This window comes from Micropterus salmoides, unplaced genomic scaffold (genome assembly GCF_014851395.1).
Source record: "Micropterus salmoides isolate LMB-PRFRI ecotype aquatic unplaced genomic scaffold, ASM1485139v1 Ms_hic_scaffold_23, whole genome shotgun sequence".
In the NCBI taxonomy this organism is placed as follows: domain Eukaryota; kingdom Metazoa; phylum Chordata; class Actinopteri; order Centrarchiformes; family Centrarchidae; genus Micropterus; species Micropterus salmoides.
This window is the reverse complement of record NW_024041484.1, coordinates 12,709,675-12,726,214: the sequence shown is the minus strand read 5'-3', so window position 1 is coordinate 12,726,214 and position 16,540 is coordinate 12,709,675. Positions and strand designations below refer to the sequence as shown.

At 41.5% G+C, this 16,540-nt stretch overlaps 1 protein-coding gene across 2 annotated transcripts; it reads right to left on the bottom strand.

Moving 5' to 3' along the window:
• Nucleotides 1-2,113: 2,113 nt before the first annotated feature.
• On the bottom strand, nt 2,114-15,678 carry sypl1 (synaptophysin-like 1). Of its 2 annotated transcripts, none has more exons than XM_038738894.1 (6): nt 15,464-15,678; nt 15,151-15,265; nt 5,581-5,699; nt 5,222-5,426; nt 4,873-5,064; nt 2,114-4,315 (listed from the first exon to the last, which is right to left on the bottom strand). In XM_038738894.1, exons 2-6 carry the CDS (start codon nt 15,220-15,222, stop codon nt 4,184-4,186), a joined length of 720 nt encoding a protein of 239 aa, XP_038594822.1. In that variant the 5' UTR covers nt 15,223-15,265; nt 15,464-15,678; the 3' UTR covers nt 2,114-4,183. The 2 variants fall into 2 exon arrangements, with proteins under 2 accessions (XP_038594822.1, XP_038594821.1); XM_038738893.1 differs by having other exon boundaries at nt 15,151-15,337; nt 15,464-15,677.
• Nucleotides 15,679-16,540: the final 862 nt, after the last annotated feature.

The window sequence follows — 16,540 nt, the reverse complement described above, 5'->3', positions numbered from 1 at the left end:
ATCCACCACCCAATATTGCTGAGTGTGAACAGTTTCAGATACATTTATAAAGTAAATGTTGAGATCTTATTAATTATCTACTGTCTGTTCTGATAGGATTGGTCTGTCAGGCCAACCTACTTAATATACAAGTGATCTGTGCCATCTACACTATACTGATGGTGGCGATTGTGAGTTTTTTAAATATCAAAATAAGTCTATAATATTAGACCTTAGACTCCTTTTTCTAGGGTGAGGCTGGAAATGTTAGGCCCTTGTCTGAACCTAAAAATGTACCAATGCTAGATTCAAATCTTCTCTCTGCTTCATTAAAAGAAATTTGACTACTTTGAGGGCTTGCCAGGAAGTTGCAAAACAATGGGTTTAATGGATTTTGGAAAGAGGTCAGAACTATGAATAAGGCACAAACCTCTTTACTATCTAAAATTATGGTGTTAGTAGCTCATACTATATTGTGAGTTTACAGCTTTACTGTGGCTTTATAAACATTTTGTGCACACAAAACTTGTATGCTGACACTGTTTGTCCTTGGCTAAGTCTCATTAAACTTTGCTGTGTAAAACTTAATCGGTCTCCGAAAACCTTCTTCCTTGCACCTGACAACTGGCTCACAATAATTCTTCAACATTAGACACCGCTGCAATAAAACACCTACATAACATGATTTCCCAAAGTGGGAAGCGGGGGACAACCAAGGGCCTTCAAAGAGGTACAAGGCTTCCCCAGCAGAATCTATAGTTTGATTTTAATTGTAGCCTATTGCAATCAGTTATGTCATTTCTCTTTAACTTGGGTGAGGCAGAGACTGGTTAAAAGCAGAGATTTTTCAAAGTTAAAGTCCAGAGGGAGTTTCATTGGCATTATGCATTTATAAAAAATGTAACAGAGGCCATCGTTGATTAAATAGGTCTGAAGTTTCTGATCAATGAAACAAATTGCCCTTGGATGTTTGTTTCTCAAAGTGGCTCAGTAGGTCAAGCTCATGGCACTACATTGACCTCTTGTGGCTGAAAACAGAAAGTGCACTTCAGGGCTAGATGGAGGTGATGGACGCATGGACTGTCTCATTTTCAAGTAACAATCTGGTTGCTTAAATCCAACTTTTATTCAACTGCAGTTCCAGGGGACAGTTTCATGGTGCTTAGATATTTATCACAGCTTCTAAAATGTACTGCACCACATGGAAATCTTACCTACAAGCAAAGCTGAAAAGTTATGCCTTAAGAAATCTTTTGGAAATGTTCACATAAGTGTCCCTGGATGCAGATGATGACCACAAGTCAAGTCATGACATGTTGTGGTCAAAGAATATCCAAAACAAATCCACACAACTTCTCACAGTTTATAAGTGTGCTCCCTGTCTCAATGAGGGGGTTTCCGATAAAGGGTTCAGTAGGATTAAGTTAGTTAGTTCTCTCTCTCTCTCTCTCGTCAGGCTTGGCTAGAAGCCTGTGATCACATGCGCGGCATGAAGTCGTCTTTTTTAGCTGAATCAGAGGGAGAGTGAGAAAGAGGGTGGAGATACAGAGGAAATGGCAGCCTTAAATGAGGGCAGGGAAATATTCTGATTAGTTTATGATGTCAAATCAGGTCAAATCCACACACACAGTCCATACACACTAAATATGTTAATCTGAGGTTGCGATCCTTCCTGTCTTTCTGACACACCAGCACACTTCTCTATTCTTTTTTGGTTCTCCCACCTCTTTCTCTCTCTCTTTAACTCACACTCACACACCCAAAGGATGACTCAACCACAATGTTGTGTTTGTTTCCCGACACAATGACCACTGAGTTCACGGGACAAATCAGGAGGTCACAGGACAAATCAGGAAACACAAGGTACTATTTTTCTGTCCCTCCAAGGGTCATAATAATGGTTTTGGGTCACAAACTCTTCAACTTCTTCAAATGCTTTCACTCTTTTATTTAACCTTCTATGTCCGTAAGGTCTTTATCTCACCTGAGCTGAATCCAAAGTTCCTTCCACATGGGGGCATGACAAAAAAAGTGACACTCATAGGCACAGTCACAGCCAAGTGCTTGCATCTGCACTGCGCACAGACACATACACATACACATTTGCAGATGGACAGGACCTTCACTAAAGAGATTATTGAAAAAATCCTCAATTTTTATTTAAAAAAACAAACAATGGTATATTGAAATTGTGCATGTCACACAGTGAATGAATGTCTCTTGAATAAGACAGTTTGGCAGGTTAAATGCATAGGAATCATTGACAAAGCTATAGTCAGTTAGATGATGATTACAAGAGTGCAGAGGCATAACCAGTATACCACACACATTTGTTGTTTCATTTAACTTTGTGCTTCGGCAAAGTTAAATGAATTCACATCATTCCACTTACAATTTTACTATATCAAGAGGCAACATAACAAAAAAAGAAAATCAGAAATACCTTCAAATAATCATCAATGTAATGAAAAATAAAATGAAAAATAAGACAAAAAGTGACAAATTTATAAAAATAACACCAGCTCACTTGGTTTGGTGTCTCATGGAGGATAAAAAAACCCCCTAGACAATCAAAAAACAAGAAAACAACAAAATAACTGATTTAACATCACAGGGAGATATGAAATAAGCTTCAACAGGGAAGAAAAAAGTGATGCAAAGAAAGTGAGGAATGACAATTCAAATACTAACAACTACATTCAAAATCATAACAGCAACAAAAAATGACACAATTAATGAAGCGTTTAACCTTCAGCTGGTACCTTAATAAAGATTAAAGACTTCAGACAGTATTTATTTTGGCTGCACTCATAAGGCAGGATTTTCTAATTAAGTTATCAACTCTCAATCAATATTATTTATGGATTTACACCCTCACAGTGCTTTAAAGGACATCATGAAAGCATTTCAAGCACCATATGAGCGCACTGTGCATGTTTGGTGCACTAATATTTTGGCTGGAGGCCATTTTACACGGTTCATGTCGGAAGTGTGTTTAATAAATCTAACCTGTCAACCTGTATATAGAACAGGAAAAAGACTTTTAAATGGTCTGACCTCATCAACCTACTAGGAATAACCCTTGTTTGGTTTTTGTCTAGACATTGCTACACCTGCTAGCCACCACTAGAGGGCAAATGTGCTAACTGTGAGAAAGTCAATGAATGAAAGAATTAATTAATATTTGAGTGAGTCACTTTTTTTTTTAGATACCCAAGGTGCTCTAAATCTAAAAACATATAAAATATGCATGGCTCAATTTCAAAGCCAGTATCAAATGTATGCAATAAATTGTATGTCAAGAAATTACAATGAATGTAATATGCTAATATTATGGTATTAAGCTTCATATTGCTCCACAGACAACCACCTTACCCCTTTCTGTTACCCTGACAACCACAATCACATTATCCTTATTACTGCAGATGTTAAAAAAATCTAATCTTGCCCCTTGCGGTTGCTTTTATGTCATAGGCAAACTGATGTGTTCAAAGTACTTTAAGTTCATCAGTATGTAATTAAACATAATAAATCCAACCAGTATCCTAAAATGGGACCAAAGAAGTAAGGAAAGCTCATAAGCCATAATGCTGCTATAAAACTTAAGTTTAAAAAATAAAATAGTAACACATTTGGTCATTGCTTGTGCATGTATGTGCTTATGAAAGCATAAGAAACCTTCTAGGAAGTTTTGTAAGAAGGCACGTTGAAAATGATTTGACTTACTAATTGCATTGGTGTTGCTATAGAATATGAAACAGGTGAAAGTGAAAAATAAAATGAAAGATAAGGCTAAAATACACATGAAACCTTAGTTATGGCACTTTTTCTTCCCCCTGCCTTCTACTGCTGCAGGGTTACTTAGACCTTCAGAGCAAATCTTTTGGGAAATTTACATTGCTGTTAGAACTGTTCTCAGTTCAAGTATGCCATTAATGTGCACAGCTGCTCCTGTATTGATAAGCACAAACTCCAATACATCCCAACCATCAGCTTTTAAACTGACCATCTGTAAATTTAGCCTTCATTTTGTCTTCACAGAGCATCTGTTTGTGTGTGTATGTATAGTAATGGCTTCATGCACATGTGCTCAAATTGTGTCTGTTTGAGTCTTATCTAGGTGTGGTGTGTACATGTTGATTTCTGTGTCTGTGAGTATTTGTATGTGACTGCGGGTTTGTGTTGCCTTATATTGTACTGAAGGTTAGATGGGTGCGGGGACCTGCTGCCTTCCTGGTCTGGGTTGAGAAGAGAATTTCTGGGAGTGCCAACTGGTCTCCTTGTACACAAACCATGCGTTGCCCGCCCACACAAACATGTTGAGGTAGCCAAACACCTGGAAGAATGAAGACAGAATACAAAAATTACAAATTCATTCTACTAGAAAACACTTAATATAGGAGGACTTCCTCACATCCTCGTTTGTATATTTGCGAGTTTTATGAATCACAAACTCCCACATTCTAGGACAGTTTGAGGACACTTCTGCGTCTCAAGTGCAAAGCTAATTTGATGGAAATTAGCTTTGCACTTGAGAGACAGAAAATATTGAGCAGACCACAGCAACAATGTCTGAGTCTCATGACTGCAAGTCAGGCTGCTTAATGTTTATGCTCAAGCCTTTTAGCAAAGTATTATATAAATTGGGGGCATTGGACACTGCCAAAATGAATTACTTAGATCTTTTGATTGATTGATTATATATATATATATATATCTCCTCTCTATTGGCCAAAGAGTTGTATTTTACGGGTCAGTGTATAACAAAGAACTTGACATTAGAAACACTTATCATTATCATTTAACAGTCTCAGTAACTGAATAAAGAATGAGACTGGTGCAAATGTAATAAAAATCTTTATGTTTGTAAAGCCTCTGTGTATTTCTTCCCACCACAGAGATGTTGAGGGTCCGCATGTTGGCGAACTCCGTGACCTCACAGGTGACGTTGCCCCCCTTGCAGAGCGCCAGTGTGGCGCTGATCCCTTCAGTGTCTGTTGCATCCTTTACATTCTGCAGACCCTTCGCCCAGGCGGACGAACACACCATCCACAGGAATACCAGGATCACTGTGACCACAAAGTCCTGTAAACAAGGAGGAGGACATCAGCTCTGAAGGAAGAAGCTCTCGTTTTCAGTGACACACAAACCCTAGTGTGACATGTCATCATTTTCACAGCTTGATTTAAGTCCGTCCATTGGAGGTCTATCTGGAAAGCTGACCAGCAAAGTTAATACTCACAAAAATGGGTCCAAAGTCAGAGTCCTTGTAGACGTGCATGTAGCCTAAATACACCAACAGAGCCACCATGCTGTACAGAAAGCAGATGATGGCGATGCCCACAAAGAACTCCACTGAGGAGGCCGAGTCTCCCACCATGTGTGTCGTCGTCACAGAGTGGTTACAAATAGTGGTGTTTACGTTGACGAGAGGGACCTGGCTTAACCTGGCCACAAAACAAGACAGAAGGTTCAAATCGTGATTTACTGTTCCACAAAAGTGTGTTTTTTTATTTGACCAGTTAAGTGATCTTAGCTATCACTTCAAACCTGTGTCTGCCGCTGAAAGTTACTAAAATCACACAAAAAACTGTTTCTCACCTAAACGGGTAGTGAAAGTTGGCATTGAGTGTTTCATTGCTGCCGTCGCCACAGAGGAGAGTTATGATGTTGCTCCCTGAGAATCCGCCACAGCTTCCAAAAGCAAATATGGCCGTGAGCTGTTTGGACAGAGAAGAGAGAGCGAGAGATTAGTGGAATAGTTGAGACTGAGAAAAACCCTGTTCAGCTTTAGGCATGTAATATCAAAACCAAGAAACTTACAGTAAGATGCTTGAGATTTGTTTAATGGGAGGGGATGATGTTTGGTATATCCTTTCAAGAAACCATAACCAATCATAATTTAGTTTAACTGGAATCCTCCCTACATACATGTATTCTAGGACAATACAGTTTGAAAGAGTAGTGAAATGTCACCAGAACTTCAAACCCAGAAGAAAGCTGGCAGTCTGAAACATAACGTCAGCAGTAAAGAGCCAGAGGTACCAACAGATGGTCAGCGTTTTACTTACTCTTATTAACAGCTGAAAATAAAACTCACTACTCAAAACTTTTACAAGATCAGTCTTTTGCTTGCTCGATGGAAACACCCTCTCTGAATACAATTTCTCATTGTTTTTAGATAAAAGAAAATGGCCCACACAAAAAAAATCAATCATCTTTTCCTTTTTTGTACTATTTTTTACTTCCTCTTACAAAACTGCCATCTTGTAAAATACAATAAAATGTGGCTTACATGCCAGCACTAATGCCTGCTGCTATTCAGCTCCATTCTTTCTTGCAGAGGCAGAAAGCATCTGACTCAGCGTGTAGGCCATGTGACACTAATACTCTCCTTAAAACCAACACATACTAAATTCTTTTAGTCAAGAGTGGCTGCTATTAGGCTTAACCCTCAAACCTTAGCAGGCGAAACAATGCTCATATAATTTGTGGGTATTGAACTCATTCAGACTCTCACTGATATCACTTTACTCATACTTCATGGGAAATGAGCATCTGGCATGAACATCACAATATACTGCAGAGGAAGTTTTTGTTGAACAGTTTTCACACATGCGTAGCTTCATGTCTCGCCCGTCATTACCTCACACATCCTGACTGAGCCTTCCAGTTCAAAAGACAGCTGTGCTGCAGTACGACACTAATTCAAAGATCTAACAACACAGAATAGAGCAAAGCCACAGAACAACTGTCTTGCTTCCCAGCAGACATTTTGATCATCATGTGGACTCAGAAAATGTAGCTGAAAAAGCAAATAGGCTTTTAGCTCAGCTACTGTATGTCTTGCAGTAAAGGAATGTTGTAAACAAATTGAAGAATCCAGAACGTTGCAGACTAATGTTTTAACACCACTTGCCAAAAAAAACAACTTAAACCTGCATTAATTGATGTTTTGACCACCTGGGGGCAGCATAATAAACTGGAAACACAAACTGCTCTAATATCGCCTTACAAAGTGGATGTGGTGAACATGTTTGCAAACAATGACTTATTTGCACATGTGGCAGACACAGGCCAATATTAGCATTCAGAGACTAATATTCACTACCCTTTTAGCTGTTTTTCGCTCTCCACCAACTCTTGAGGGACATGTCTCTCTCTTTAGCTGCTAAATGCTACACTATGTTTACTAGCTAGTCGCTTACTTTGTCTGTCCTCTTTTTGGTGCTGGACAGGTAGTGTAGAGCGGGTTTTCTCACTGAAAGAAGCTGGCTGCTGTGGCCAAAAACAATGTTAATGAGAGCGGAGAGCGTAAACCACAACAGCAAAACCGCCGTTTTGGCTTGAGAACCAAAACAATGCGCGGAAAGACTCTAAAGCACCCTTCAGAGTCGGGTGAGAATTCTCTTTTGACTCATTAATACAAATGACCCCTTTCATATTACATAGCCATTTAATCTATTAATACAAAAACATTGATCACAGCAGCTTTAAGGTTAAGATGATCTTTGACCCATTTGTACTGCATCTCTATGGGCTGAAATATGGCCCAGAACACATCAGAAAGAGCGCCTTGATCAACGGAAATTCCTGCAAATAATGCTGAAATAAATAAAATTGTGTAGATTAACATATGAGAATGTTTAAAGGTATTTCTGTTGCAGTAGACATCATGCAATGGACAGGAAGTGGATTACATCATGTGACAAAGGTAATAAAAAACCCCAAACACGTTTAACTGACCTTTTAAAATCTGTGTCATCAGCACAACTGTATCACACATACTACCACCCTTGAAAAATGCTTACGACAGGCCACCTCAACTTTTAGCCTTTGGTTTCGCACCACAAGACCCACACATACATACAGTACATTGACACACACACGCGCGCACTCACACACACACACACCTCGAGGCCTCGCTCCAGATGTTTCTCCAGATGTCACTGGCTGCCACTTCCTGTTTTTCTGGCTACACACCCACAGTAAGCTACTTCTCGCACATTTTTGATTCACCTACTCTGTCACTACGAGGTCATGGAGCCTCAGCATGGTAACAGCCAGTGCCATTTGAATTATTTTGGTTATGTTCACATTTTTAAACCGGGGATAAATACTACACTGCACAAACACTGTGTGACAGTTGGGCATTTTGTCATGTTTCCAATATCAATTAAGGCTACAAGTGGTTTTTTCTCCAAACATGACAACTGCCGAAGTAAGTGGACAAAGCATTTCCTTGCCAGGTTTTTATCTTAGGCATCCCAGACATCTGCAAACCACACAGTACCAATTTATATACATTCCAGAGACTATCAAATAAAACTACAGGAAGTCTTTACTCATAACCAAGCTGTGAGACAGGATAAGTAATTTGCACACAGAAAACACTCACATATAATAGAAGTTAAGTTTCAGGTTCATGTATGCGACGGCAACAATGAAAAGTTAACTTATAGGAGAGAGAAATATTGCTTCTAATGGGAATGACCTGTAATCTGACCATAGCTGTCATCATATACTCATCTATCTGAAATATCTTGTTAGAAACAGAATAACGGGCAGTGTTCCCTCTTAAACAGAGAGGTCACTGAGTTCAGGTCAGTCTGCCCCCAAAAAAACCCCAAGCCAACAAAGCATGTGGCCATTTTGTCACTGGGTTTTCCTTCAAAATCCCAAGAAACCTGGCTTTCCCTCTTTTGGCAGGGACACCTGGCATCCACACAAGTCCAAAAAAGAGAGAAATAGTTTCATCATCATTATTCAACATGTCGAGTGAGCGGGGCAGCCTTGTAGCATTTGTTACTACGAACCCTCCATCCTGTTTACTACTGTGTTTGAAGATAATATCTAGGGAGGTATGAGTGTTTAGGCCAAGTAAATTCCTTTTTATTTAGATCACTCAGTGGTTTACAGGGTAAATGGATGGACACAAGTGTTGCTGGATAACCTCCAATTTCATGGAGAAGTAGTGATGAACCATCTGTCAGAACTGAAATATGATATAATCAACTTGCTGTTTTCACTCAACTGCTATGTTGAATTTAGGTCCAAAATCCAGACACACGTTCACTGCTGCTGCCTGAGAGCAAAATATACAATTTATTACATGCATAATTTTTAGGTTTGCTGAGCGGAGGAAGCCCGGGGCCCCTGTCTGGAGCCAGGCCCAGAGGGAGGGCTCGCCGGCGAGCGCCTGGTGGCCGGGTTTGCCACGGAGCCCGGCCGGGCACAGCCCGAAAAAGCAACATGGCACCCCCCTCTCCATCCTTTGGACCCACCATCCATCGGAAGATCCGCAGGGGTCGGGTGCGCTGCCACATGTTGCTCAAGCTGTGAGGCTGAGCGCCGCTACGTTGGAGTTTACTCCGGTGAACGAGAGGGTCGCCTCCCTACACCTTCGGGTAGTGGGGGGGAAAACTCTGACTGTTGTTTGTGTATATGCACCAAACAGCAGTTCGGAGTATTCGGCCTTCTTGGAGACCCTGAATGGAGTTCTGTATGGGGCTCCAGTAGGGGACTCCATAGTTCTGCTGGGAGACTTCAACGCACATGTGGGCAATGATGGAGATACCTGGAACGGCGTGATCAGGAGGAACGGCCTCCCTGATCTGAACCCGAGTGGGTGTTTGTTGTTAGACTTCTGTGCTAGTCATGGATTGTCTATAACGAACACCATGTTCGAACATAAGGATGCTCATAAGTGTACGTGGTACCAGAGCACCCTAGGCCGAAGATCAATGATCGATTTTGTAATCATTTCATCTGATTTGAGGCCGCATGTTTCGGACACTCGGGTGAAGAGAGGGGCGGAGCTATCAACTGATCACCATCTGGTGGTGAGTTGGGTCAAGGGGTGGGCTGCAGCCTCTGCTGTGGCAGAGGCGAAGCAGCGGGTGTGGGAGAAGTTCGGAGAAGACATGGAGAAGGACTTTCAGTCGGCACCAAAGTGCTTCTGGAGAACTGTCCGCCATCTCAGGAGGGGTAAGCGGGGAACCGTCCAAGCTGGGTACAGTAAGGATGGGACCCTGTTGAACTCAACTGGGGAGGTAATTGGGCGGTGGAAGGAACACTCGCCAATTTCCCTGGAGGAAGTCACTGAGGTAGTCAAACAACTCCACAGTGGTAAAGCCCCAGGGATTGATGAGATCCGCCCAGAAATGCTAAAAGCTTTGGGTGTGGAGGGGCTGTCTTGGATGACACGCCTCTTTAACATTGCGTGGGGTACGATGCCCAAGGAGTGGCAGACTGGGGTGGTGGTTCCCCTGTAGAAAAAGGGGGACCAGAGAGTGTGTGCCAACTACAGGGGTATCACACTTCTCAGCCTCCCCGGAAAAGTCTACTCCAGGGTGCTGGAATGGAGGGTTCGGCCGATACCGAACCTCAGATTGAAGAGGAATCATTCATGCAGCACACCTGGACACACCGCCGGTCACTGAACAGATCTCTGCCTCACTGCCACAAACAACTGTCTCTACCTGCTGGCATGTAAAGCCGTCTGCTCCCAGCGCTGTTACAAAAACTTCTATTCCTGTCATCATCACGCATAGACCAGTAAACCGAAAAGTGCACATCCCACACAGCAATCATAGTAATCTTATAAGGATTAGGACAACTGCACCAACTTCAGCACCTAGAACAAACTCATTTAAAATGGCCCTCTTCAATATGAGATCACTTTCAAGTAAGACTAATCTTAAAAGATTTTATCTTGTCTGCAAATCTAGATTTTATGTTTTTAACTGAATCATGGTTGCAAATGAATGACTATAGCCAGCTAGCTGAACTGTGTCCGCCTCAATATGATTGTTTTAGTCAACCGAGGGTCAGTGGTCGTGGTGGTGGGCTAGTGAGCGTGTATAGGAAAAATTTTAAATGTCATCAAGTACGCTGTGATGAATTTAACTCCTTTGAAGTTCTCACTCTTAAAGTTGCTGCAACCTATCATATTTGTTATAATTTATCGTCCCCCAAAACCGCCTGGAGGATTTTTATCAGAACTTCCTGAATTTTTATCTACTCTGGTTTTAAATTATGACAGAATTGTTCTTTGTGGCAATTTTAATATTCATGTTGATGACCCCACCAATGTTAATGCAACTGACTTTTTAAATATGGCAACTTCTTTTAACTTAAAACAACATGTCAAAGGGCAAACACATAACCGTGGTCATACACTGGACTTGGTTTTTACCCTGGGTGTCAGCATTTCCTCGGTGGAATTAGTGGACATGACCATATCTGACCACAGATGTATTGTTTTTAGCTGTGATTCGCCTGTTACTCATGCCGCCTCACCAAGCTCCGTGTGTTCTTGCATCTTTAATGAACAAAGTGTTTCAAAGTTTTGCGCATTCTTTCAGAGCCAAAGCCAACACCTGTCTGATTCCAACACCAACAATCTGGTTGATCACTTCAATCATATCTGCTTGTCGTCACTAAATATTACTGCTCCTCTAAAGGTTAGGCCTACGTCTAAAGCTAGTACGCAACCCTGGACAAATGACAGCATTCGCAACCTAAAAAGGGAATGCAGGAAAGCAGAGCGCAGATGGTCTCCAAGTCCATTACCTCAGTCTGAAGGATTTATTAATTAACTACAATAACATGGTTAAGGATGCGAGAACACACTATTTTTCTGAACTCATTACTACACAAACACAATCCCAGGTTTCTGTTTAAGACTGTGGATCAGCTGGTAAACCCAACCCCTCCTTGTGCCTCAGCTGGAAGTAATGATGACTGTGAATTGTTTTTATCTTATTTTACCAATAAGGTGGTGTCAATCAGAGCCTCTATTACCCCCAGGGCCTCTCATTCAGAGGTCCCTCACCAGCAACAAGAGTGTTTTACTTACTTAAGCTGAGTTCACTTACCGACTGCCTTTGTGAAGTTAAATGGTAAATGGATGTCAAATAATTTCCTCCAGCTGAACTCAGACAAAACAGAAATCCTGGTCATCGGGTCCCAGCAGATGGCATTTCTTATCTTATCATTCTTAGCACTTGTTGAAGCACTTTGTAACTTGTTTTTGAAAAGTGCTCTACAAATAAAGATTATTATTAATATTATTATTATAATGCCGTTTTCGTCCCGCTCGTGGAACAACTGACCAGCTCTTTACTCTCACAAGGATCCTGGAGTGGGCTTGGGAGTATGCCCATACAGTCTACATGTGCTTATTAGTTCTGGAGAAGGCGTATGACTGGGTCCCACAGGAGATACTGCGGGATGCGCTGCAGGAGTATGGGGTGAGGGGGGCCCTTCTCAGGGCTATCCAATCCCTGTACATCCAAAGCGAGAGCTGTGTCCGAGTACTCGGCAGTAAGTCGGACTCTTTCCAGGTGAGGGGTGGCCTTCGCCAGGGCTGCGCTTTGTCACCAATCCTGTTTGTGATATTCATGGACAGGATATTGAGGCGTAGTCGTGGCGAGGAGGGGCTGTGGTTCGGTGGGCTTGGGATCTCGTCACTGCTTTTTGCAGATGAAGTGGTCCTGATGGCACCATCGGTCCATGACCTCCAGCTCTCAATGGATCAGTTCGCAGCAGAGTGCGAAGCGGTTGGGATGAGGATTAGCACCTCTAAATCTGTGGCCATGGTTCTCAGCAGGAAACCGGTGGAGTGCCAACACCAGGTAGGGAATGAGTCCTTACCCCAAGTGAAGAAGTTCAAGTACCTCGGGGTCTTGTTCACGAGTGACGGGAGATTGGAGCAGGCGATTGGCCGGAGAATCTGAGCAGCGGGGGCGGTATTGCACTCGCTTTACCACACCGTTGTGACAAAAAGAGAGCTGAGCCATAAAGCAAAGCTCTCAATCTAACGGTCAATTTACGTTCCTACCCTCACCTATGGTCATGAAGGCTGGGTTGAGACCGAAAGAATGAGATCGCGGGTACAAGCAGCCGAAATGGGGTTCTTCAGGCGGGTGGCTGGTGTCTCCCTTAGAGATATGGTGAGAAGTTCCACCATCCGCGAGGAGCACAGAGTAGACCGCTGCTACTTTGTGTTGGGAGGAGCCAGTTGAGGTGGTTTGGGCATCTGGTAAGGATGCCTCCTGGACGCCTCCCTAGGGAGGTGTTCCAGGCACGTCCAGCTGGGAGGAGGCCTCGGGGAAGACCCAGGACTAGGTGGAGAGATTATATCTCCACACTGGCCTGGGAACGCCTCGGGATCCCCCAGTCATAGCTGGTTAATGTGGCTCGGGAAAGAGAAGTTTGGGGTCCCTTGCTGGAGCTGCTGCCCCCGCGACCCGAACCCGGATAAGCGGATGAAGATGGATGGATGGATGGAGATTTGGTTATGTTGTAGGAAATAACCTGATGATGGTCTGTGTACTGAAACAGTACAGTACAGTACAGTGAAAAGGTTATTAAATATTTCTGACTGCAAGCAAAGAGGGAAGTGTGCAGGAGTTTTTTTCCTGTATTATTCTTCTCCTATACACCTGTCGATCTATACAGGTGTGCAGAAATTCTGCTCTTCGTTACATTGTAGACCACAAATAAACAGTTAGACGTTTGTTACAAAAAGGGCTGCCACTGACATTATGTTAATAATAATAATAATAGGCCTAATAATGATAATGATTCCCAGCCAAGGCTGACATTTTTTAATAGCCTAACTTGTTTCGTACTTGCAACAGTCTAAAACCCAAAGACATTCATTTTACTATCACATAAGACAATCAGAAAATCCTCACAACTGAGAACAGGAAACAAGGGAAACATTATTCGATTATCAAAATAGTTGCAAGATTCGTCTTTTGTTGACCAACTAAGCGATTGTTTCGGCCATACTATAAAGCATAAAATGCGGCATTGAACAGCTGTGCTGATGCAAACCTGAAAATAATATATTTTCACTTTTTACAAAATTATTTACCAAATGATGGTGCCTATATTAAAAAAACAAGTATTAAATAATAATTAAAATAAATAATTTTCCAAGAAAGACATTTTTTGTTAACAGTGATATATTTTAATAACATAGCAAAGTAGTGTTTTTTCATCTATTTGCTATTTATCCAGCCTAACTTTGCTGATGTTCCTCCTGAACCTGCTTAATGATATTTTATATAGTCCTTACTACACACTGCTGAGTGGGCCCCTTAACATTCCCAGCATTAAAGGAATAAATATGACCACAAATTATCATCCAGGCCCCTTTAGAATTACAAAATATGTCCAGTTACATAAGGCCAACACAGTAAAACAAACACAAACACACACACACACACACACAAAGCCTTGAGTCGTGAGTCAGATGACCGGGTGTTACTGCTGCTCTATAGCTCTGTCTGTGTGTTTGTGTGTCTTATGAGAAAATAGAACAGCTGAGGTAAAACTGTAGCTGAGCTGCATTAACTCCACACTGGATTCCTCTGACCCAGTTCCGTAGAGCAGAAGTGATTACTGGACTCCACGTAGGTCACACGTTCTCTTATGATACACAAACTGTGTGCTCAAGAGTGTGTGTGTCTGTGTGTGTCTCTGTGTGTGTGTGTGCGTGCGTGCAGCCAGTATGCAGTTTTTGCGAGGTAAATTATTGGTGAGAAATACATTAATCTATAACTGTGTGGTCTGAAAGTGCAGGCCCACGCAACCACCAAAGAGATGCAAATGCACCGGGCACAACAGAGCTGAACTCACTTTAGCTTCAAATTTTCTTTGTCAGACATAGTTTATCCTCACTTTCAACCAATGACTCTTAAAGATCTTAATTTACAGAAAGATAGTAAAATAAGATAAAGTAAAAATATTTTCAAGAAAAATCTAAATTATTGTCATTATCTGCATATTGTTGGGTTTTGGCTTGCTTATAAGTTTCCATCTTGAGCTTTATTTAGTAAATTACATTTTAAGTGTAAAACTTCAAAGCTGCCTATGAAGAAAGAGATGAATTTGAAGTTGATATTTTTAATTCAATTCAAATCAGCTTTATTAGATAGATTAGATATATGCTTTCTGTGTATGCCTGATGAAGTCCTGATTATGTTTGTGTGGTTTTGCCATCTGCGCTTTTAACATATCCCCCCTAAAGCAGATTACTTTTTCCTCAAAGGTGAAAATCTCCGCGAAAAAGGAAAACCCAAGGAGCAAGCAAAAGGACTGAACCTCCCTGTCCTCTGGGTATGACACACACACATGCAGTATCTGCCTCTAACTTACCCACTCCACTAGTTTGACGAAGCCCAGAGGCTCCTTCAGCGGCGTCAAGTTCAGCCGAAATCCGGTCATCATGGTTGTGCTTGTGATCCAAAATCTTTATCCAGTTGTTCCTAAACTGTGGATGTTGGTCCAACAGGGAGTAAAAAGGGGAGTTGTTTGACAGAATGACGTGGTTTTACTGCCAACGCTGCAAAAAAAAAAAATAAAAAAAAAATCACCAGCCCAAATTATCAAAAGGGAGTTTTACAACCCAACTTACCGCCAGAGCAGATGGATCAAATGTCTGCCATGGAGATAAAATCATTCTACTTACCGAAGATACTTTTGCAGGTTCCGGGAACTTTTTTAACAGCAAACGTTAACGGAAAAATCATTAGTTGAGGTGGATATTTTTTGCAGTGTAGCTTGCAAGACGAGTGCCTAGCGCCCCGCTTGGTGATGCACCCCGCTTGGTGATGTGCAAAATACAGGAAGTGGATACCAAATGAAAGAGAAAAAGTTTTTGGTTTTCCTCTACTGGGCTGGGAGTGAAAAAATCTCAGTCCTAATGGGTTTTCATTGGATCCATCCGTTGGAGTAGGCTCCCTCCTCCTTGCTGAGTTTGCAATGAGTGTGGAAACGCCTCTTGGTGCCGACTGGGTCATATGCCTCTCACAGCAAACCACAGAGTCTCAAAAGTCTTTCAACGATGAAAAAGGGGAAAACCTAAGAGGCCACCTGTAACATGACCATTTAAAATGAATAAAAGGTAATTTCACAAGACTACTTAATAAGGGTCTAAAAGGAAAAACTGTTTTAAAATGGGCCAAAAAAAAATCTCATCTTCATAGAGATTTTGTCATTTGAGATTTAAAAGTCTGACAATAAATTAGCTTATAGTTGTTGACCCATAAACACAAACATTTTAATAAGGATCCCTTACATTTGGTTAATACAGTGTTGTAAGCGCAATATGGACAGAGTAAGACATTTTACATTTAACAAAATACATTTGCCAGTGCTCTGTTGGAGGCACTGTTTCTGGACATCTTTGCCATATCTGTACTGACATACTTTGTTACTCATTAGATAGAGATATACTAGTCAGTTGATATACTGTCCTGGTCGATATCGGTCTTCTGTAGCTCTGGTCCAGGATGTGTCTAACAACAAAAACATACCAACACCAAGCCTTGTACAATACCATAGAACCTAGATGCAACGTAGGGACTGATTTTCTGAATGCAGCTCTAACTACACAGAACATGGTTACAATGCAACATAAAAGTAGAAGTAGTGTTTACATTCATCAACCTGCATTTTAATAACAGGCTTTCTAAAAGTTTTTCAGATATTTCTTGCAGCTGAATCAGTAAAAAGTAGTTGAGATACTAAATGCTGGTGAAGAACA